General features: G+C 41.0%; 1 protein-coding gene across 32 annotated transcripts in view; it reads right to left on the reverse strand.

The window, feature by feature from the left end:
- Rbfox2 (RNA binding fox-1 homolog 2) overlaps nt 1-25,181 on the reverse strand; it is a 254,710-nt gene that overhangs the window by 177,139 nt on the left and 52,390 nt on the right. The window contains exon 1 of one of the 32 annotated variants that reach the window (XM_052748232.1): nt 13,609-13,762. The exons of the other annotated variants lie outside the window; for them this stretch is intronic. Within the exon in view, the coding sequence (XP_052604192.1) occupies nt 13,609-13,650 (42 nt within the window). The 5' untranslated portion in view covers nt 13,651-13,762. Of the gene's footprint in view, nt 1-13,608; nt 13,763-25,181 lie in introns of those variants that run through there. 32 annotated transcript variants of the gene reach the window in all.

The following is a 25,181-nucleotide window of genomic DNA, read 5'->3' on the forward strand; positions in this document are numbered from 1 at the left end:
AGAACACAGTGTGTGTGTGTGTGTGTGTGTGTGTGTGTGTGTGTGTGTGTGTGTGTGTGTGTGTGTGTGTGTGTATATATATATAATCTTTAAAAAAAAAAAGACATGCACTACTACCACCACTGCCCGGCACTCGGGAGGCAGAGCCAGTTGGATCTCTGTGAGTTCGAGGCCAGCCTGGTCTACAGAGCGAGATCCAGGACAGGCACCAAAACTGCACAGATAAACTCTGTCTCAGAAAAGAAAAGAAAAGAAAAAAAAAAAGAAAGAAGAAAAGAAAAGAAAGAAATACCCATGGTTGAAATGCATCTTATACCAAACCTGAAAGGAGACTGTATTGGTTCCTCATAGCTCATCTTTTCAGTAAGTCATGAGATCTAAAATATGAATCAACCCCTCTCTTTAGAGATGAGTACGCAAAGAGTTTGAGAAATGTTCTCTATTCTGTCTTTCAAACAGACAGTGCCAAGTAAAAGGGAAATCAGAATTCTCTGCTCTCAAATCCTCCTGACCATTGACCTTACATATCCAACTCCTGTCTCCATGCATCAGGGAAGGTGTGGGCTTTGGGAGTCAGGAAGATACATTTTCAAATACTGGATATATTGCTTTCTAACTGCCTGATGCTAGCAAGGAACCACACGTCAGTTTCTCAATGATGTAAGAAAGAATGTCTACCTCGCACAGCAGTGATGGCTAGGTAACACAGGACAAGCTTACCTGGTACAGAATTTAACACAAGAGATGCTCAAAAGAATGGCCTCCCTGTTGCAGTTTCTACAGCTGAAGAATGACTCAAAAGAGAAATTATATGACAAGTGAACATGCACTCCACAACTTACCACGTCTTCAAACAACTGTTTTCTTAGCTTTCTCTAATATCAGTTCCTCAGAAATATGTGTCAAATGACCACCCAGTCTCACAGAAGATGTTAAAAAGTTGATTTAAAAAAAAAAAAAGTGATGTTGAATTGAGGAGTGACGTACAAGGAAAACCTGGGTGACACAGCAAAGCCTGCTCAGGAATGGACCTGGGAGTAGGGAATAAACTGTTTTAAAAAATAATGAAAGTCAGGAGTGACAGCTCATGTCTGTAACCCAAGTACTACAGGGGTGGAGGCAGGAGGATCAGGAGCTCAAGACAAGCTTTAGCTCCATAGAAAGTTCAAGGCCAGCTTAAGACCCTTTCTGGAAAAGCAAAACTAAAATAAATGAATAATAGAGGGCGGTGGTGGCACATGCCTTTAATCCCAGTGCTCAGGAAGCACAGGCAGGCAGATCTCTGAGGTCGAGGTCAGCCTGGTCTACAGAGTAAGTTCCAGGACAACCAGGACTACAAGGAGAAACCCTGTCTCGAAAAACAAAACAAAACAACAAAACAAAAAACAATGAATGAGAGAGAGAGAGAGAGAGAGAGAAGAAAGAAACAAATCTTAGCTAGGCATCATGGTGCACACCTGTAATCCCAGCTCTCCAAAGGAGAAGGCTGGAGATATGTAATTTGACGTCTGCCTGATTTACACAACAAGGCTCTGTCTCTTCAATCCCTGTATCTGAGGAGGAAACAAATGCGGTTACCTCTAACCGCAAAGCAACTTTGCCTTTTATAATGAATGTCCTTCCTAACTAGGTAGGACATGCTGCTGCCATCCATCCCCTGGGTTTTTTACTTTATTGTGTCCTTGTTTTTATTATTTAACTAAAATTTGTTCATGAAAACAGAGTACTATTTTGGAGTAAAAAGAAACAAAATTCCTTAGTTTACCTCTTCCAGTTCTAAGGTTCATGCTCATAGTATAGACAGGACACCTAGTCTGAACACCTTACATCATCACCATGATGCCTTAATGTAGAATGCCAAACCATGAAACTTTGTTTCACATGCAAAATTATTTACAATGCAACATAAAATCACCTTCAGATTATATATGTGAAGGGTACATAAAATACATGAATTTTATATGTAGATGAGTCTCATTTCCCAAACCTCATTACAAACACGCAAACATTCCAAAACACAATCATCATCATCACCACCATCTTAAATCCTGAGCATTTTTGGGTAAAGGATATTCAACCTAGGGAAAGGTTTTTTAGTTGGTTTTTTGGTTTTTGTTTTTGTTTTTCTTTCTTAAAATGTTGTGGTTTAAGTCAGGCAGTGGTGGTGCACAACTTTAATTGCAGCACTTGGAAGGCAGAAGTAGGTGAATCTCTGAGTTCGAGGCCAGCCTACAGTTCAAAATCTACAGAGCAAGTTCCAGGACAGCCAGGGGAACAGGGAAACCCTGTCTTGAAAAATGAACAAACAAAAAGTTGTGATTTGTTATATACAAAATTTACCATTTTTACAATCGCCTATCTCTAGAACTTTCTGTGTTCCCCAATTGAAACTGTGTACATTAAACACTAACTCTCCATTCTATATGCCTTGGCAAATACCACTCTACAATGGGTCATAATAGAGCTAACTATTCAGATACTTTACGAATGGAATCATGGCATCTGTCTCTTTGTGGGTAGCTTATTTCACTATCACAGTTGCTTTGAAGTTTATCTATATTGTAGCATGTGTCAAACCCCCTTCTCTTTACGTCTCAGTAACACTGTGCTGCATATGGAAACATATTTCACTATCTTGGACACTTGGGCTGCTTTTACCTTTGACCACTGTAGTGAAGCTGCGAAGCATCTAAGCAGACAAGCACCTGCTCACTACCTGACTCCGGCTCAACTGGGTTTACATCCAGGAGTGGTGCTCCTAAATTTTTGAGTCACCACCATGCTACCTACTTTCCATAGCAGCTGTACTATCCATCTTACATTTCTATTAGCAATAATACACAAGGGTTCTCATTTCTCCCATTCCTTACAGACACTTGCTTATTTTGTCCCTTTTTTTCCCCTCTATGAACAGCTATCCTGTGGGTATGAAGTAGCATCTAACGATACCTTTAACTTTCTTTTTCTTTTTCTTTTTTTTTTTTTTTTTTGTTTTTCGAGACAGGGTTTCTCTGTGTAGCTTTTGCGCCTTTCCTGGAACTCACTTGGTAGCCCAGGCTGGCCTCGAACTCACAGAGATCCGCCTGGCTCTGCCTCCCGAGTGCTGGGATTAAAGGCGTGCGCCACCACCGTCCGGCTTCTTTTTCTTATGATCAGTGAATTGAGCATCTTTTCATGTTCTTATTGGTCATTTACATATGTTTACAGAACTATCCTGACAGCCTATTAAATTATTTTGCTCAATTGAGCTGTTGAAGATTATTTTGTTACTAGGTACTATTGTTCATCTTGTGTTTACCAATACCATCTTCTTCTTTTTTCCCTTTTTTTTTTTTTTTTTTAATTTTGTTGTTTTTTTTGTTTTACAGGACGGGTTTTCTCCCTGTAGCCTTGGCTGTCCTGGAACTAACTCTATAGGCTAGAGACTGGCATCAAACTCAGAGATCCACCTGCCTCTGCCTCCGAGGGCACCACCACCACCACCACCCGTCTGCAAATATTTTTTTCTGTCAGTAAGTTGCCTTTCATTCTGTTATTAGTATCCTCTGATGCATAAAAGTGTTTAAATCTTCTCTGGATTTTTATTTTGCTTTTGGGGATAGGATCTTGCTATGTAGTCATGTGACTCACGACAATCCGCTTCAGCCTCCTTTACATTTATAGGCAGGAGATGCCAAACCCATCTAAAGCTTTTCATTTTCATAAAATCAAACATATTGGTTTCTTTTGTCTTTATTCTGTGCTTTTAGTGTCATGCCCAAGAATCCAGGGCCAACCCCAGGGTCATAAAGATTCACCGTAGATTTCTCTGATGGCTCTAAGGTCTCACCTCCTCATGTCTAGGTCTTGGCTCCACCCTAAGTAGAGCGCTCTACACCACATAAGGATCCAACTTCTTTGCATTTTTTAAAGGTTCCTTGGAATTCCATCCATTTACCATCTTCTTTAGTTCTAAGGATATGGAATTAAATACTCATTCTATGCATCTGCAAAGATTCTATCTCCAAACTGCCTTTTTGCCTAGGCCCTTTAGTTTTGCTTTTCAAACATGCATAATGTGGAATTTTGTCAGTAGAGGGCATAGCAGAGACACTTTAGGAGGAAAAGGTCTTGCTTCCAGGTCCTAGCTACTCCTATAGGAAAAGAAGTTCCCCTTCCTTCTAGCTCCTTTAATACAGGGCAGCCAACAGCTGGAAGCTTCCCCAGGAGTCCCCTGTAGACTGTTACACAGCAGAAGACCTCTGGTGATTCAGCTCCCCTTGAATTCTCCAGTATCCTGGAGGGCAAACTTGTGGCAATTTGGTATGAGACTTCATTCTCTGCAATCTAGAATTATGGACATACCCTCTCCAACAATGTCCAGATCTGATCTGAAGAGATGAAAAGTGGGGAAGCCATTGAAGGAGCCAGCTCTTTAGGTGTTCTACTTCATGAGTAGGTGGTATCATATACAAGTTACACTAAATATGTTTTATCATGTATCAATCTTAATAGCATATGATAACTACTATCTGTCTCATTCTTCCGATTTTACCTTGATTAACATAAGTCAATCCTGCATTACATTTACCAAACTTCCTGTCCAAATTCCAGCAGTCTCTCTCTCCTGATAAGACCCAGAGTGCTACAAGTGAGATAAATGAGACAGTGAAAGCTACTGACTAGTACATGATAAACTTTGTGTTTAATGTCTTAATATATTACCTCATTAAAACCCTGTGATACATCATTCTATAGTAAGGAAACAGACTCAGAAAAACTATGCATTTTCTCCACAGTATTACAACTCCAGGTCCATTCAATGCTCCAGTGTCTGCTGGTTCTCTACTCTTATTTCTTTTTCTTCACAAAGTCTAGAAATGCATCTATGTACAGAAGGACAGCGCAAGTCCCACTGCCACACTTTGAAGAAGGCTGGAGTCTAAGAAATTAGATCTGGGCAGGGTTCTAGCTCAGAACCAGTCATATTGACTCTATCAGTTGATGCTTGCTGTTCTACTGAGAGTCTGAAATTTAGGGTCAGGGTACCCCTATGTGAACAGCCCCACCATATCCACCTCAGCACTCAAGTCTCTGCTGAGCTTCCCTAGTAGACAACGCTGTCACAACTCACTGTGACAGATTCTGTTCCGGTATGAGAAAGAGAACCCGGCCCTTTCCTTCAGCTGCTGTCATTCACCACATCCTCTTGTTACAAAGCTGCAGCATTACTGCACTCAGTGCTGGTGAGTTTGGGCAAATCATGGGGCCTGAAATGTCTTGGGAGTCCCCAAAACAACCTCCTGGCACGCTAATCACTTTGTTAAATGCTGAGATGTACAGATAAGTAGGTCCTTTGCCCTCAAGGAACTTCATAGGCTATTTAAATTTCCCTTCCTTCACTTCTCTGGTCTTCATTTCTTAGTCTGTGCACCACTTAAGTGGATTAGATATATTTCCCTGAGCTAAATTTCATTCTTAGTGCTGAAGTGATGGTAAATAAATATTTAATAAGTCCATCAGACAAATCTGAAATACAGAGCTCTAATAAACTCAAAAGACCACACACATTGCTCTCTTACCTTCCCCATCTTAGTGTGGTCTTCATTAATAATAAATTGATAAACCCTTGAGCATTCCTGGTGGGATGTAAAAGATCAGCTGTTATGGAAGACAGCATGCCAGTTCCTTGGGAAGTTAAATGAAGAGCTATCACATGACCCAGTCATTTCACTCCCAGGCACATAAACCATAGAGTGGGTACCCAAACAAATTCTAGATGCACTGCTCCCCGATACTCTTCTCAACTGTAACCAGCACATCAGTCCATAAAGTATGACTTACATAAACAAAGGGCTGTTATTAGGTCCATCCACGTGTGCCATGTAGCAACTTATTGTTCATTACACTACTGGAAGAAGTCAGACACAAAAGAGCATGAAATATGGAAAGCAGCCAAAATCCTGGAAACCAAAAATGGACTGGCGATTGCTAAAGACAAATCTCTACTGGGGTCATGAAAAATGTCAGAATAATATGGAGGCACTGATAGGTTTGACACTGAGAATGTACTATATGCCACAAAATTTTCCATTTTAAGAGTTAATCTTGGGGCTGGAGAGATGGCTCATGAGTTAAGAGTACTGGTTGCTCTTCCAGAGAATGTGACTTTGATTCCCAGTACCCACATGGCAGCTCACAACTGATACTCTAGCTACAAGGGATCCAACAACCTCTTCTGGCCTCCATTGGCACTGCCTGCACATGGTGCACAGACATACACACAAACACCCACCATACCTAAAACAAAACAAAACAAAAAACCCACAATAAATATTTTGTTTTGTTTTATTTTTTGAGACAGAGTTTTTTTGTGTTGTCCTGGCTGTCCTGGCACTCGTTCTGTAGACCAGGCTGGCCTTGAACTCACAGAGATACGCCTGTCTCTGGCTCCCTGAATGCTGGGATTAAAGACACGCAGCACCACTGTCCAGCTCACAATAAATCTTTTTTTTTTTTAAGATTTATTTATTTATCATGTATACAGTGTTCTGCTTCTGCTTGCATATATCCCTGAAGGCCAGAAGAGGGTGCCAGATCTCATTACAGATAGCTGTGAGACACCATGTGGTTGCTGGGAATTGAACTCAGGACCTCTGGAAGGACAGTCAGTGCTCTTAACCTCTGAGCCATCTCTCCAGCTTAAATCTTAAAAAATAATAACAATAATAATAAAAATAAGGTTAATCATAATGTGAATCTGTACTCAAATAAAATGGTTTTGAAAGCAATATATTTATTATATAGTATGCTAAAACAAGCCTGATGTTACTGAAGTTTGGGATAAACACAGAGACTGTAGCAGGTAACACACATAAAGCCCTTATTGGGCATTAGATACTACAACTGTTTTTCAAAATATTCCTCAAATTAAGTGCCTTATCATCTACAGCAAAAACATTCTCCTTAATTTAGAACTTGGACTACCTCATGCCTGAATTCCTATAATAACAGTTTCTTGGCTGGCCCAGCAACATAGCTATCTAAACTTTCTCCAAGGCTTTCTTAAGGTCAGGGTTAACTGCCTACAACCACACTCTCTCACTTCAATATTAATGGCACTCTTTATCTTAAAAGATTAAGTTCCCAATATTCTAAGTCAGGCCTCACTAGTTTAGTGGCCTCTTGAATAAGTATTGCTAGGGAACTTTTTTTTTTAATGTGTATAGTTCTGTACTAAGAATGCAAACACCAGTTTTGTATTCACACCTGTAATCCCAGCACTCACCCTTAACTACATAAAACTATCTCAACAAACAAAAACATAAAGAAGGCAAATAACAAATCACCACAGGGATTCTTGTCACGAGAAACTTTGACTCCTAAGGGAGAAGGACTCGTAAAACATTAACATTAGCCATGCAATAAAATGAAGCAAAGGGCCAAGGAAAACAGGTGAATATGGCCGCAAGTAGACTAGGAAAGTGTAAATAAATTCTGACTGTCAACTTAACTGGTTGAGGAGTGCCTACCTAAGAGATCAATAAAGCACACCTCTGGGTAAGTTTTCCAAAATTTTAATGTTTCCTTGAAAACTCAAAATTTATCATCTGCAACAAATATTGTCACTGTTTTCCTTCAAATAACAGGCATCCACTTTTAATAAAATGTCTGCCAGTACCCAAGCCTCAGTAATCATGGTCTGTGGGTTGTGCTTTCAACTAAAAATGGCATCCCTTGGAAAAGTAGCTAGTTCAGCTGATAACTCAAATAATCACAAAAGCACTTTCTACTGCAACAGACACTATACTCAGTACACACCACAAGTGCTTTCTACATACTGCCATTTTATCACTATGTATTTAAAAAGATACATAGTCAGGGTGGAAAATTAAACATTAGCAGTGACAGTTATGCTATTCTCCCCTTCTTTAATGCTAAATATGTGTCAGTGAAGAATATCATTTCTTGGGGACTAAGGCGATGGCTTGGTTGGTAAAGTGCCTGCTGTGTAAAACATGAAGACCTGAGTTCTGATCTCTATCACCCACATAAAAGCTGACAGCAGCACACATCTGTAACCTCAGGGTTGAGAAGACAGAGAAGGGTGAATCCCAGCCAGTCAGTGAAATAAATCATCAAGGCCTAGGTCCAGCAAGATCTTATCTTAAAAAGTAAGATGGAAAGTGACCAAAAGCAGTATCTAATGGCAACCTCTGACCTCAACCTACATGCCTGCACACACACAGGGACATGTGTATACATGGACACAACTGGAATGCATGTTTGCACATACTCACATGGATAAGTACACACTCACAAAGAATATAATTTAACAGTCATTACATTCCTTTACTACCAGCATTTTGTCTATGGCATAATAGAACCATGCCTTAGTCTGACATGTTACAATTTGTGCAAGAGGAAAGAACAGTTGTATCACAACTATCTGTGATCGTGAGGGTAGTCTGTCTCTCAGCCTCTAATTCTTAATAAATGAGAGCACCATCTATTTGTTTTAAGGATCAATGTATTATATGCAAAATTATCTGCATAGTCCCTGCTCCTTAATGGGGTAGCCTTGCTAAAGAACCAAGATAAAAGCCGGGCAGTGGTAGCACACGCCTTTAATCCCAGCACTCAGGAGGCAGAGGCAGGCGGATCTCTGTGAGTTCGAGGATAGCCTGGTCTACAAAGCCCCAGAGAAACCCTGTCTCAAAAAACAAAACAACAACAACAAAAGAACAAAGATAATGAGAAACAATGCTTCAGCTGTACACATTTCCACACCCACAAACGTGGGCAGTTCTGACCTGTACAGGTTGAGATTCCTGGTATGCACCCTCCTTACCTGCACTGTCCTCACACAAAACACATAGGAAAGCCAAAGCAGGCTTCCGATGCCTTTCCTGCAGTTACAGAACTGAGAAGAGGGAGCACTTGCTATTAAACATCTTACTGGAAACAGTCCTGGTGAACAGGTAACATTAAGCTGCGCCCCACCCCAATACCATAACCTCAGCATCTGACAAAGAACATTCAGGGAGCAGCAGGGGGAACTGTCTGTATTGAACACAGGCATACATTTTTTTTCTTGTCAATACTCCCTAAACAACATAGAATAACAATTATTTACACAGCACTGACAATGTATTTGTAAATTTAAAGTATACAGATACATGTGTATGTGTTACACAGAAGAAAAAAACCCACTCTATTTATGCTAGATGTGTAAGCAGATCTGGATGACTGAGCGGATCCTGAGACTAATCCCTGCAGACACTGAGGAACAACCATGTCCCCTTTTGGCTGATAAGGGAAATCTCAGTTCAGACTGGTTGAGGTTAAATGACATGCCCAAGGGCTCACAGGCAGTAAAATAACAAAGTGGCCTGGACTTTTTTCTAACTACAGACTTGGGGTTCTTCCAGCTGGAACTTAGAACTTTCTAAGAAGATGATATTTGTTTTGTGCAATAATTGATAATCATCTGCATCTGGATTTGAAGCAGCCATGATTACAATGCTTATTATGACTAAATATGCCAACTGATAACCACCAACAAATTAGTGTGTTGTGATATTCAATTCAAACTGGTGTTTCACTCAGCCCAACCAAGGATTCACAAGCTTTGGCACTTAAAAAAAAATATACCTCTTAATTAGCTTTTGAGCACAAAAGAAACATCCCAAATAACCATTCCGCAACATTCAAAAAAGTCCCTCTGAGACACACTAACATGTTGAATATCATACTCTATATTTAAATTAACAGTTCTATCCAAAGTCAATACAGACAAAACAATAATGTTTTTTCTTAATTGGCACATACTGACTGTTTCAATTTAGCTTTTGCAGCTGTCTCTTGACTCACACTGCTATTCAAGATGTCAAATCAGCTCTACTGCTTACTGGCCCGGTGACTTAGGACAATCCTTCTAGGCATCTGTTTTCTGATCTGTAACATGTATGTAATTATACCTATGCTGTACACAGATGTTAAGATTCAGCATAACGCAGAGAAGCACCTGCAAGTCAACCTCCCTTACAGAGAAAAGCTTACAGTCACTGGTATTGTGAGCTTTGAGCTCGAAATCCTGTCTTTCTTCTCCCTCCCTTAATATCTGCATGACTAAGTACAAATGGGCCTTTTCTATTTCCTACTCTTGTGTCGCTTCCAATGCCAACTCCCTATCTCTCCTGGGGTCCCTAAAACAATTCCCTGACCTTCCTCTCATTGTGTTGATTCCCTTCAGGAAGAAGGCAGTACTCACTGCTGTTGACTCCATGATCAGCTGATAAATCTTATTTTGTGTATGAGTGTTTTGCCTGAATATGTAAATGCATTGCATGGACGTGCCTGGTGCCCATGGAAGCTAGAAGAAACAACTGGATCCCCTGGAACTGGAATTAAGGATGGGGCAGTTGTAAGCCATCAAGTAGGTGCTGAGAATGAAACCCAGGGCACCTACAAGAGTAGTGAGCACTCTTAACTGCTGAGCCATCTCTCCGGCCCAGCATGATTATTCTTGGCTTGGGATCAATCAAGGAAACCACAAATAAAACCACCTGAGAGTTCGATTTGGGCCAGCGGGGGTGTGTATACACAATTTCTTCATTCACAAATTACACAACCGAGTTTCCCCAATTTTGAGAATTTGCAGGGGTCAACACATCCAAAATGCAATGGATTTCACCTAAAATGCAATGGATATCATTTGAAATGCAATCTTCTTCATGATCTTGGTACCTTCCCTGCCAAACAATCCTTTTTCTCTCAAGATCAAGATCTAAAAACCACAAACTCCTCTTTCTTAAACATGTGATCAACTATCAGGAATTCACAGAGCTGTCTTCATCAGCTCTCTTTTTCAGAACACTTGAATCCTGAATCCACTCAACTATTCAGCTCCTGCAGTTCCTCCTCGCATAACCCTTATTGGGAATAATAAACATTTGATAGGGAAAACCTATTCATACAGTTCTCTGTGTGTACAATTAAATATTTGAGATAGCTGAGAGACAGGTTAAGTGGCAAGGAACCTAAAGAGATGAGATGATATTGAGACTCAAGAAGGGACCCTTCTGAGAAACAGGACTACTACACACATTTGCAAATAAAAGGTTGAAGGAGAGGCAAGAGGGACTGTAACTTTCACATAGCACAAGGTGCTATACAATTCATATACTTTAGGTCATGATTGGGTCTTATGTCCACTACCAAATGAGGACAGTGAGATTCAGAAAGGTTAACTGAGAAGCAAACAGCTACCTGTGGTTGAACCACAGTCACAACTGCAAATGTTCTTTCTATTATACGTTAAACATGAGCTTAGTGCAGAAAAGCCTTGCTCTTTAGGGCCAGGCAAGAAGGGGATGATCTGGACACTGGCTTAGCAAACTGATCCTCTTCTGGTAATGGAGGAAACCTATAGTTATTCCCAGTGCTGCCTTTTACTTTAATTTAAAGACAGGTCACTTGGTTCCCTCTTAAAATGCAGGCTCTGTAAATTAGAGCTGTTCTGAGGGATACATGAAGTTCTCACCTCTCCTAGGTGACGCATGATGAAGCTAAGGTACCTGGTCTACACTCTAAATAGGTTACTCTGCGTGGTTCTCAATCTTAAGTGATAATTGGGCAACCATTTAAAACTATTGAGTTCTGGGCCCCTTCCTTCTGGGTCCCAAATTATGTAGAAAAGGTCCCAGATTGATTCTAATACCAAAGTGGGCCCACTGGACTATCCTATCCCAGATAACTTGTTTCTCATAGTTCTTCATCTCAAAAAACACATTGTTGTGTGGTGTGTGTACACCCCTGAGATGCATGCATGTGTAAGAGCTTTCCCAAGTATGTGAACGCATTGTGTGTGGGTGCAAGTTGGCTAGTGCGTGTGGAAGACTGAAGTGGATGGAGGTTGTCTTCCTCAATCTATAAATTTTGTGAAGCAGGGTCTCTCACTGAACCCAGAGTTCACCAACTGTGGCCAGTGAAGCCAGCCTGCTTGCTGTGGGAATCCTGTCTCAGCCTCCCACACTGGGAACACAGGCGGCCACAGCTGCACATGATGCTGAGGATCCAAATTCCAGTCCTCACTTGCACAGCAACCACTTTATCTACCAAGCCATCTCCCCAGTGCCTGTTAGGTCTTAATACTTTTCAAACATTTTATTTAATTATTTTGGGAGAGGGAGATATGCCACACTATGCATATGGAGGTCAAAGGACAGTTTGTGGAAGTCAGTCCTCTCCGTCCACCACTGTAGGTCACAGGGATCAAGCTCACACCATCAGGCTTAACGGCTTAATGACCTTGAACTAACTTTCCTGCCTCAGCTTCCTCTGTGCTGCAATTCTAAGAGTGTCCCATCACACCGGCTTAAGAAATAGGCTTTATTAAATGACCAGTCAGCAAGCACTGAGAACATATAAAATTTGGAAATGTTTTATATATTGGCTTGCTTAATCCTCAAGCTGGTTCTTACATCACAGCTCATATATATGAGAAAAACAAGGTAGCAAGAAACAGTGACTTGTCCACGGTCAGCTAGAGAAGCTCAGGTCTGGACTCGAGCTCTCTGATGCCAGCACCTAGGCTCTCAAACACACCAACTGCACTGCCCAGTGGTACATCTGAACAAATCAACCCAAGTGGGTCACCTCGGAGATGTCATCCAGGGAAAGCTAATTCTCGTATTCTCACATGCTACCGTCATTCCAAACATCACTGCTAAACGACAGCATACCACAGCTCTTGTTCAGAAAACAAAAATGCCTTCAGAACCGACACGTGCTTGAAATAGCTTTAACTGGGATAAAAGCCCATTTGAGCATGGACATAATCAGGAAAAGCCAATTCTGACTACGTTTTTTGGTGGAAAATCCAGTTAGATTTGGAAAATGTTTTCCTCCTCACTGGTCTCTGAAGCCGACTCAAACCAGTTCTTTCTGTCTTGCACAATGCTTCTATCGCCAGAGCCCAGGTGACTGTTTGAAGGACAGTACTCATCTGGATGCACAGATTCTGTCACATGTTTTCCTTTTAAAAAATCATCCTTTAGTCACATCTACACAAATTCATTTGTCCTTGGCTACCAATATAAACATTTATGTGCTCAGAACTGTCTTGAAGCATATAGTTTTCCTCTCTGCTGAAAAGCAATTGCTTTTGATTTCAGAATTTAAGTGTTTTATTTACACCCATCCATATAAAAATAGGTGCCATAATTTGGCATTAATGAATCATTTAATAGCATGTAGTATCATAAAAGAAATAGTGCAAAGGTAACTAAGTACATTTCTAAAATATGCACCCAAATACCCTCACATACAAGGGATAAAAGCATACACAAATACTATAGGGATTTAGCTATAAAAAGACATTACATTTTTATATCTGGTGAGCTCCTTTGTGGAAGAAACATGTCCTTTCTCAACAAAGAAAATATTCTGCAAATTCAGAAATGATTTACGAAATTTTTTCTCAAACAAGCATTAATGCAGATCAGCATAATTCCACACAACCAACCTCTGTTTGAACTGGACTCCCCACACCTTACTGAGGCCAACGTTCCCCTCTACAAACTCCCACTCCACCCCCACCATACACACACCCAACGCCCCACCAACCTCACAGGGGTTCCTGGGCTGGTCCATGGAATCTGATGACATCACTCTCTCTTCCTTCCTGGAATTCTAAACCCTGCTGCTCTCCCCTTGCACACAGCTACCATCTCCATGGCAACCTCACCTCCTCCTGCTTCCCTATTGGCTTCATGGAGCAGGATACACAAAAAGGTTTTCCGTTCTGCCCCCACTGCCCGCCCGCAAAAATGATGCTTTCAACAGGAACCTGGGCTAAATTTAGCCACTTGCGATTCTGTGTCTTATGACTAAGAAAACACAGAAATATCCTCCTTCCTATATTCTACCCGCCCTAAACCACACCCCAAAGTGGTTCTTTCTCCTTCTGTCTGGCCCCCAACTCAAACAGCAGCATGTGCTGAGCCTTCAAAATCAACCAGATGGCTTGCCCCACATACAGAGAACATTCCCCACTCACCTCCTCCCATCAGGAGAGGAAAAAACAGAACAATAACAAAAACACCGTTGGGGCACTCGTGTAGGGAACATCAGTCTGCTGACTCCTTCCACCCTAAGCCAAGGAGAGAAAAGCCATGCCTACAGGCAGAACAGTATCTACCCTCTGACGGAACTTCCTCCATCACAGAAACACGAGTGGGGAGGTGAGGGTGAAAGCTGACACACTGTAAATTCTGCATCCAAGTGCTCACCTCACAGGCTGACCTACTATGGAAACTGGAGCACACTCTCACACCCATTATCGACAACATAGCTCCACACAAGGATGCTCTCAAAACTGCTGACAAAATGGGAAGTAGTTTAGGTCCCTGAGCCAAAGGGACTGAGTAAGTTGACACCATAAGCAAATTCCTGAAGTTTTAATGAGAAGTCTGAAACTGCCACCGAAGATGAACTTCTAGAAAACCACTTTTTCATAATGCCGTAAAATACGTATATGCTCTCTCAAATCCCTGGACAGTCTTCGAAGGTCTCTACTCTGGAGCTGGTCTGTGTTCAGTGCACATCTGGAACTGGTCCTACTCTTGCCTTAATCCAAGCTTGAATTCTAAAGTGGCCCCCACTCTCCCTAAACAACAGGTAAATTTGGACCAAGGCTTTGCTTCTCAATCCAGCTATCCATTTCCCATCTAGAAAAGGATTCTTTCTCAGAAACTATTTGGTTGATTTAAACTAAGTATGTCCTATATGACTCTGAAAGACAAAACATAAGCTGTAACTAAGTTGGAAATGCACCAAGCAGGTCAGGGCCTTATATCAGAAAAGGGGATGAATAAAAATAAGGCACACCAGGAAATTTGTGGTTTTGTTACAGGGTAGAAACCCAACTCCAGGGCACCCGTTTTCCAAAGCGGGGTGGCATCAACGTAGCATAATTCTGCATGGCAAAAGACAGTGTTTTCAAACTAATACACAAAGCATCTAGAATGAGCTTCGAAAGTACATGAGAGACACTGAAGACTCTCATCCCAACAGTAGGGGTAGATATGATTAGCTTGCCTCTGAGATGGAGGTAGATGCTCTCCAAATTCACCCCTAACAAACCAGTCCTTAGGTGAAACCACTCTCAACAACACTGCTGTAGAGGTGACTCCATAGATTAACTATGATAAGCACAATTATTTATATAATTATATACATATTAATATTTATTTATATATAATTTATTTATTCTTATTTTATGTGTATTGGTGTTTTACTGCATGTATGTTCATGTGAAGGTGTCAGGTCCCCTGGAACTGGAGTTACAGAGAGTTGTCCTCTGGAAGAGCAGCTTGAACTCTTAACCACTGGGCCATCTCTCTAGCACCAAGAACAATTCTTAACACTCAGAGATGGTCACCTTATTCTACATGGGAAGACCCAAGTGGCCTCTGAGACTATCCATCACATCAGTTACTGAACCTTTATAATAAAGATGTCTAAGACAAAAATAGTGAGTTGTATATATTCTTATTTCCATTCTGAAAATGGGAAGTTCAAAAAGTCAGTGTGTCTAGTATCTACAGTAGGTCTCTCTGAACTCCAGAACCTATGCAGTTTTTCTACTCCCATTCACACACAGTCATAATTATAAAGAAATGTCGAAAGTATCATTTTGTGTCTATGTTCTCTTATATCATCAATAAAACGTAAGTTGTTGGACATCAAAGTTAACGTCATACTTTTGATGTATTAATAACCACAGTTAACTATAAGTGGGTACTCAATACTTATTAATTTATTATTCTAATCCTATTATTCTAAACTTCTGAACAAATGGTAATGATTTTACTCAGATCTTTTAAAATTAAGATTAGCTTAAGAAATTACATGCTGAAGTGAAATACCAAAACTTCGGATAACATATTCTGGAATTTAATTTTCTTACATTTGAGATAAAAAAAAAAACAATTATCAGAGTCTTAATGCCTATACTGGTCCAGTCATAATGTCATAATGCCTATAAGGTCTCATTTGCTTGTTCTGTTCTGATGGGGAGCGGTTGTAAATGGGTTTTGGTGCCTGGAATGGAACCCAGGGCTTCACACATGCTAAGCATGAGCAGCTCTCTACTGACTGAGCTATGCCTCAGCTCATCCATCAGTTTTACTCCAGAAACCCTAATGCAGTCAGAGTCTATATTAAATTTATAATTTCCACATTCTACATACAGAATCAGAGCAATTCTGCAGGGATTTCACTAAAATTAAATCAGGTGATTAGAGGACCATGCAAAGAGGCCAAGGTCACATGTCTGATACTCGTGGAATCCAGTTGGCATCACTCTCTCCTACCGCCACACACAATTAATTATAAACTCGTATGCTTGCTTTTACCAAAAAGTAATGTAACCTACATCTTTTGAAAACAAATTCAAAGCATGCATCTACCAATACCATGTAATGTAACTCCCTTTTATCCTTTAGAAAACAGATACTGACTTCCAATATTAATTAAACACCTATCATAAGCAAGTCTCAAAAGATAAGTGCTTTAGGCAAATAAACACAACAATGCATGACATGCAACACAGCAAAGATATTCACTTGTAGGGGGTGGGTAAGCCACGTAGTTAGCACCAGGGAATGCATGAAGCAGAATTTATTAGGTAGAGAATTCTTAGGTAAAGAATGAAGGTAAAGGCATCTCGGGGAGAGAGAACAAAGAGCACAAATGAAAGAGGAAAGCAAGGCAACACAGCAAACATAGAGAACTTTCGGGTTCAGTATAAAGGCCAGGTTGAAAGTTGAGAGAAATGACCGTTAATAGAAGGCACAGGTATCTCTCTTAAAATCTTTCATAGCAGATAGGGTTTGCCTAGAATGTCTTTTCTGTTAGATCTCCAAAAAGTAATGGGTTAAAACATTTTAAGTCAGCTAGATGTGGTGGTGCACACCTTTAATCCCAGCACTGAGGCAGAGGTGGGCAGATTTCTGTGAGTTTGAGGCCAGGCTGGGCTACAGACTAGTTTTAGGACAGCCAGGGCTACACAGAGAAACCCTGTCTTGAAACACAAAACAAAACAAAAAAACATTTTAATGTTATATGGATAGTTCTTATCTTTAAAGTATCCATGGTGAAATTAAAGGCCAAAATGAAGTTATGTCCTGAAAACGAAGCCTTTAGCAGCTAAGAACACTCATGAAGAATGTTCTTCTGTCCAGAAAACAAGTCCAAATTTGCTGTCTGGTGAGGACAGTGAACATTTTCTTGCTCTTCTCAGAGACCTGGTTTGAAAGTAAACTGGAGTTTATTTATCACATCTCTTTTCCTATGTCTCTTTAAAAAGATTATTAGCATGTTGACTATTTGGCAAGGAAATTACCATTTTCAAAAAGCCCCTTCATCCCCATGCAATACTCTAACACACATAAATGTATGTGCATACTCACATCTTACCAGTTGAACAGATGAAGTACACCACATCTAAGGGGCCAGCTATCACAGGATGTAAACTTTTTGCTAATTATATATATGCAGAAATCCTGTGTGTACAATGTAATACATTCTCACAAAGTGAGCCCACCCCAAGAGAAACCTAGCACCAAGACAAAGAGAAGAAAACGTACTGGCACCCTAGAGGTCTGTCTTGTGCCTCTGCAGTCATTCTCAGTTACTCACAACAACATAAATGACTCTGCTATGACTTTTCGAGGAATGGTCACACACCATGCTTCCTTCTGTGAAGCACTGTATTCAATAACACATGTATGTGTTAAATATCCTAATGTACTGGAAAGCACTTCAGGATGCTGAAAAATATTCCCATTATTTTCAGCTTGGGCTATGTACAAGCTACTTTTCCTGTGATTATTAACAAACAGCTGACAAGAGGAAACTTATGGAAGGGGAAGGTGGCTTGCTGTGGCTCATAATTTAAGGGTACAGTCTACCACGGCAAGGAAGACATGGTGGCAGGACGCTATGTGCTCTCATTGGGGCAGGTCAGGTAGCAGAGAGAGATGAATACTAGTGCTCAACCGGCTGTCTCATTTTTCCTTTTTAACTCAGCCTGGACCCCCAGCAAGGGTTGATGCTGGCCACATCCAGGATAGGTCTCCTTCCTCAAAGAACAGGTAATGTCACAAGGTATATCTCTAAGTGATTCCAAATCCAGCCAAGCTGGCAACAAAGAGTCACTATCTCAAGTTGTTATAAAAACATGCTGCCATGTACATCCTTGTACATACTCTTAGCAATCATATATATACATTTCAGGTTTCTGCTGCTGTGGCAAGGAGTAAGATTGCTGCATTGTGCCAGGCGGTGGTGGCGCACACCTTTAATCCCAGCACTCAGGAGGCAGAGGCAGGCGGATCTCTGTGAGTTCGAGGCCAGCCTGGTCTACAAAGCTGTAGATCTCTGTGAGTTCCAGGAAAGGCGCAAAGCTGTACAGAGAAACCCTGTCTTGAAAGAAAAAAAAAAAAAAAAGATTGCTGCATTGCACTCCTGTTTTCAGCTTTGGGAGATACTACCAACTTTTAGTTCTCCAAAGCTATGCTACTTAACCTTTCCCCAGCACTGCATGAGGGCTCCAGGTGCTAAATGTCTGCCTTCTTTGTTCAGTCATTCAGGAGACAGGGTAACAGAACCTCATTGTGGTCATCTGTTTTACCTTGGAAGAGTCATGTGACCATTTTTGAACAGCAGGATATCATGTTCTGTAAAGTACCTATTCATATATATTGCCCACTTTGCTATAGGTTGTTTTTTAAAAATTATTTATAGCATTCCTTTTATATACTAAGTTGCAGGAATAACTGACCTATTCTGGATAGCAGTCAAATCTGTGTGTTGCAAATACTTTCTCCTACTCTGTGATTTGCTTTTTTACTTTCTTAAAAGTGTCTCTTAATGAGTAGCAATTCCTAAAATCAATGCATTCAGATTATCCTGAGTCTTCTGAATAGTCCTGTTCAAATAAAGAGTATCATGAAATGATGGCTGTGCTGACTGGTTTATGCCAACTTGACACAAGCTACAGTCATCTGGAAAAATGGAACCTCAACTGAGAAAATACTCTCACCAGACTGACCTGTGGGCAAGCCTGTGGTACATTTTCTTAACTGATGATTGATGTGGGCAGTGGCCACTCCTGGGCTGGTGGTCCTAGATGCAGTAACAAAGCAGACTGAGCAATCATCCATAAGGAGCAAGCCAGTAAGCAGTACTCCTCCATGGCCTCTGCCTCAGCTCCTGCCTCCAGGTTCCTGCCCTGTTTGAGACCCTGCCCTGACTTCCCTCAGCAATGAAGTGTGAGCTGACAGTTTTAGGCTGAAATAAACCCTTTTTTCCTAAGTTGTCTATGGTTATGGTGTTTTAACACAGCAACAGAAACCCTTAGACAGTATCTGTCTGCTTTCTTCTAGAAACTTTAATATAGTAGCATTTAAAATTTAAGTTCTTAAATTTTAAAATTTAAATTTAAAATCTTAAATCATTTAAGATTCCCAGGCATATTGTATATCAGATATGTATACATAAAATGTATATGTAAGCTCAAATGTTAAAAGGTCTTATTAATAAAAAACTTGGAGCTAAAAGATCAGAGAGACAAAGGAACAAGCCACTGCCACATCTTACCTCTAGGACTCATAGGCCTGAAAAGGCTTCAGTTCCTGTCTCTTCATGCTTTTTATACCTTTCTCCATCCAGCCATCACTTCCTTCTTAGTCCTGGGATTAAAGGTGTGCAGCACCACTGCCTGGCTGTTTCTCTCCTAGACTGAGTCAATCTCATTCCAGGGTGGCTTTGAACTCACAGAGATCCAGACAGATCTCTGCCTCCCAAGTGCTAGGATTAAAGGTGTGTGCCACCACTGCCTGGTAACTATGTTTAATTTAGTGGCTTGTTTTGTTCTCTGATCTTTAGGCAAATTTTATTAGGGTACACAATGTATCACCACATGTATAAATGAAGTTTCTTCTACCATATAGGTTGGACATCTTAAACTTTATCCCAGGGCCTACAGGCGGTCATCAGTCATGAAATAGTGTAGCAAAGGGGCCTCTCCACAAGGAGTACTATGCAGTTTGGACTTCCAGCCTTCAAAACTTTATACATATCTAGTCTCAAATACTTCATTACAGTAACAAAAACAAGCTAATACATTAATTGAGCAATTAAATCAAAGGATTCTGACATCAGAGTGCCCAAAATAAATAATACTCCATTATCCTAGCTCTGAGCAATTTCTACTTCAACAAAAAACATGAGGGGAAAGCCACTACGTTATTACTGCAACTGCCTCTTCAATTCACATATCTAAAATCCACATCACTTAACAATTTTCTTTTTTCTCTTTTTTTGTTTTTGTTTTTGTTTTTCGAGACAGGGTTTCTCTGTGTGGCTTTGCACCTGTCCTGGAACTCACTCTGTAGCCCAGGCTGGCCTCGAACTCACAGAGATCTGCCTGGCTCTGCCTCCCGAGTGCTGGGATAAAGGCGTGCCACCACTGTCCAGCTAACAATTTTCTTAAAAGTATAAGAAAGATCTTTAAAGAGGAAGTTACAAGTCCAGTATTTTCTAACCCAACTACCTAGTCCACAAATTATGCACTATTTTCCACAATGTTAAAAAAAAAATCCAAAGCAAACAAAATAACTAGGTCATTTTAGCCAGAGAAGAGCAGAGAAGGGAAACATGCTGCCATACACCCAGACAACCCTACTCTTTTCCCCAAATGTTTTCTAATTCTCTTGCCCATAACTGTTTATCTCTTTCTTCTTGGTCTTGGAAAGGCTTTACCCAGGTCTTAAGAAGGAGAACCAGTAAGCTAGAGATTTTACACACACACACTTTTCATAAAAAAAAAGATTTACAGTCCAATTCAAGATGGGAAGCTGAAAGGGGCTAAATGAAAGAACAGTAGTTAAACCAATTTTGTTAGATGGACAGAATTTTGAAAGCACAGTTCTTGAATTCTCTTTCTCCCCCATTTTATAGTACATCTTAAGACAGAACTTGTTCTCTTCCAAACATGCAAAACAGGGAGAAACACCCACCCAGACTTCCAGGTTGTGAGCACATCCTACACACCAAGCAAGGACTATTGGTGAGCTTCAGAAAGACTACAAGACAGTAGCAAGGGTCAAGAGAATCCCCTCCCCCTCTGTCCAATGTAGGTGGGTTTGGATCCAGCAGCCTTGTTCACACTGGGCAAGCACTCTACCACTTAGCACACTAAGCTACAGCTCCAGTCCTTCTACCTATGTTAAAAGAGGTTCTCACTCACTTGCCCAGTCAGGCTGGACTTGAACATTCAATCTTCCTGCTTTAAGTCTCCTTCGTGGCTGGGAATGCAAATCTATACCACAAGACCCAGTTCAGCTGGGCGGTGGTGGCACATGCCTTTAATCCCAGCACTGGAGAGGCAGAGCCAGGCAGATGGATCTCTGTGAGTTCGAGGCCCACCTGGGCTACAGAGTGAGATCCAGGAAAGGTACAAAGCTACACAGAGAAACCTTGTCTCGGAAAAAAAAAAAAAAGACCCAGTTCAGTAAAATTTGCCTAGTCAGTTCCCTGACCCAAAATAACAGACAAAGGCTTGACCAGAACCCAATAAACAAACACCATGAATCCTACATGAAAAAGCAGACCCAGTGTTTGCCCTCGTGAAGTTTAGTTAAGTTGGGACAAAGACATTACATGAAATACATCATTATATGTCACCACTGCAAGCACAAGAAAAATGTATAAGGAGACTTGAGTGAACCCACCCCACCTCCATCAATTCCAACTACGTTTCATGATTAACTACTGTACCCCACCACCTAGCCCCACATTCTCAATGTTATGTCTGCCCAGGCAAATCAGTAAAATTTCAGGGTACAGTCTGAGTTCTGGGCTACACATCAGGTGCCTCAGAGCACAGCACTTCAGAGTATTTGACCAGTGTGCATCCTAAAGTGGGATCCCCAAAGCCCCTCACATACTCTCCCTGAACAATGCCTTGGAAGACAGTGAATGGTGTCTGTCCAGGTCAGAAAGTTTGTCTTTTTGTGATTTCAAAGCTGCTTTTTATACAATACGTGTCACTTTAATTGCTCTGAAAAAATTTCAACAACAAAAAAAAATGGCATCTTTTGGAGACCTAAGTCTCTCTATAAACAATGGCTAAATAGCTTGCCTCTTTCTCTCCCCAGTATTAACATTTTATATGTCAGAGACAACAAGGTAGCAAACCTAACAAGATGATGAAAACAAACAAAAAGATAAAATTGGGGCTGGAGAGATAGCTCAGACAGAGCTTGAGAGCACTGGCTGCTCTTCCAGGTCCTGAGTTCAATTCCCAGCACCCGCATGGTGGCTCACAACCATCTGTAATGAGATCTGTATGCTCTCTTCTAGCCTGTAGGCATACATGCAGGGAGAACACTGCATATTAAATAAATAAATAAATAAATATTCGAAAAAGCTTAAAATTATTTTTATGTCTTTCTAGGTCACTGCATCCTTTTGGAGAAGTTTCTGAGAAAGGTTTGACAGGAGAATGTACTGCACGCACCTTTGGACACAGCATGCAACAGTCAAGCCTACCTCTCTGATAGTCACTAGTTCTGTGACAATAGTGAATGAAGTTTTCCTATGTGAAAGGGGAAATGAGGTGGCGCATCTGTCAGTTTAATGAAGAAGAGATAACAGGAGCCTTGTACTTGACAAATGAGTGCACACCTTGGCTGCCTCCTTTTCTCCACAGCTAACAATAATAAAGAAAAGAGGATCCTATTGGTCATCTGAGAACATTACAAGATGTGGGTGTTTAAATATAGGTAATCTTCAGCAGCAAAGCTAGGGCTCATTCATAATAAAGGTGACTCCATGACCTGTCTTAAGTCATCCCACTTTAAATACTCCGACCTATCATAAACACCAGAACATCCAGATAGCCAACCTCACTACTCAGAAACAGCATAATTCATCAAATACAGTTCATGTTTGGCTCAAGAAAAAACTGAGGGGAATGCCACAAAGATGGTTCCATGAGTACTGGCACTTGCCAATACTGGCACCAAGTCTAGTAACCTGAGTTCAATCACCAGATTGAACCACACAAAGGAAGGAGAAACAGGTTCCCATAAGCTCTCCTCTAACAACTAAGCTAAATAGATTAGAATTTGGCTGCAAAGGCCCAGATGAACCCCAGGGATGGCAGAGTTTCTGCAATCATCAGCTAGATCTAAAAAATTGAGAGTTGAGATCAGCACATCCTCAGTCATTAGGCACTTGAACCAAAATAGAAAGTCAAGTATATACATAAAATATGTTTTTGACAACATGTAGAAGGCCCCAAAGAATAATTCACAGAGCCTACAGTAGAGCATCACAGAATCCTCTTTCAAGCTGTGCAGGCCTGAGATACACTGCAGTGGCTGGGAGGATAGCCAAATCCAAGCCAGTGTCACAGTACAGCAGGCATGCTCCCTTGGCAACAATGCTGCACAAAGTCTGACTGCAAAACACCTTCCTCTGAGTTCAAGGTCATGCTCACCCTTCCGCACATACACAGCTTGTGATACTCAGTGTATAAAGTGAATAAACCACCACGCATGTTATTCTTAACTGTTCCAGAAGAGTACCAGGATGTTTTAAAAACTAAAAATAAAGAGTACCTTGGTTTTCCCAGTCTGATTTACATGCCAACCAACTCCCCTCAGGTTCAGAAAGAGGAAGAAAAAAAAAAAAAAAGGCGCCGGGCGGTGGTGGCGCACGCCCTTAATCCCAGCACTCGGGAGGCAGATCTTTGTGAGTTTGAGGCCAGCCTGGTCTACGGAGCAAGATCCAGGAAAGGCTCAAAGCTACACAGAGAAACCCTGTCTCGAAAAACCGGGGGGGGGGGGGGGGGGGGAGGGGGGGGTTGGCTTTCCTAAATAGTCATCATCTGTTGTTATTTGGACACTTTGCTCTCATCCATGAGAAATATGCGTACATGTGAGTCCATGGAAACGAAGTTGGTAAAGAAGGCAAGAGGACAAGGTGGTTCAGAGAATAAGGCACAAAGACAGGACACCAACATGGCTGCTCTGGGCTCCAGCAGTAAGGGCTGTTTCTTATTAGATGAATACAATTGCGGAGCTGCACAGGAAGTGCTCAGGGGCCTCATGGTCAGCCTTAGCCCAAATACACTGAAAACCTTTGTACTGTAGCAAGCCCATCTGGAATCAGTTAGGACCAGGCTTGTAGTTGGCTTTCTCTTAAAGATGAAAGAGAGAGAGAGAGAGAGAGAGAGAGAGAGAGAGAGAGAGAGAGAGAGAGAGAGAGAGAAAGGAGGGGGACAAAGGGGAAGAAACTTCACTTCTCCATTTCTTCCTGGGAGCCACAATCAGGAGACCCATATGATTAATGGCTAGCATTCTCTCAGGGCCCAGGAACCCCAAGAAAATTATACCATTCATGCAATCAAAATTCCTTTTTAACAATTAGCACTTTTAAATGCTATATTTAGACATCCAAATATTGTTCCACTTTTTTAAAGCTGTAAACGAAGCATATCTTTTGTGAAACTTTCAGCATTTATCTTGTCTTCTAAATTGTGCAAAAAGTACAAAAAAGGCTTGCATAGTTGTCCTAGCATGCAGAGGGAGATTGTTTCTCCCATTCACAATCCTGAGTTAGTTGTTAACACTTGTTTCTTCAGGAAGTCAATTTTTATTGATGCTTTCTATTAAAAATGGGAATCCTGATAAAGTAGAGAAAGCCTGGGACTCAGCTCAGTAAATCTGAGTCTTGACAATAATATTGGCCATCATTTATTAGCTATTACTTAACTCTCCCAGGTCTCTATCTTTTAATACGGTAAAATGGGCACAGCAGTCTCTTTCAGCACCCACCAAACCCCTCCAATTCCACATACTTAATAAAACAGAAGCACAGATAAGAACTATCACTTCAAGGCAGTTTCTCATTCCCTCCAGGCTATAAAGAGTTAAGTGTATTTCGGGAGAATGGACACAGCCTGTCTGTTAGTAAAACTCATGTTCAGATCCTCCTCCTAAGCTTAGAGACCAACAGCCCAAGGCAGGTGTATACAGGGTTAAAGGAAGACGTGTCTACTAGCCCCTGGACCCAGCAACTATCAGAGAAGTACAGCACCAATTCGCAAATAAGCCACAGAAAAA

This window comes from Peromyscus californicus, unplaced genomic scaffold (assembly GCF_007827085.1).
Source record: "Peromyscus californicus insignis strain IS unplaced genomic scaffold, ASM782708v3 Scaffold_20__1_contigs__length_68692818, whole genome shotgun sequence".
Taxonomy (NCBI): domain Eukaryota; kingdom Metazoa; phylum Chordata; class Mammalia; order Rodentia; family Cricetidae; genus Peromyscus; species Peromyscus californicus.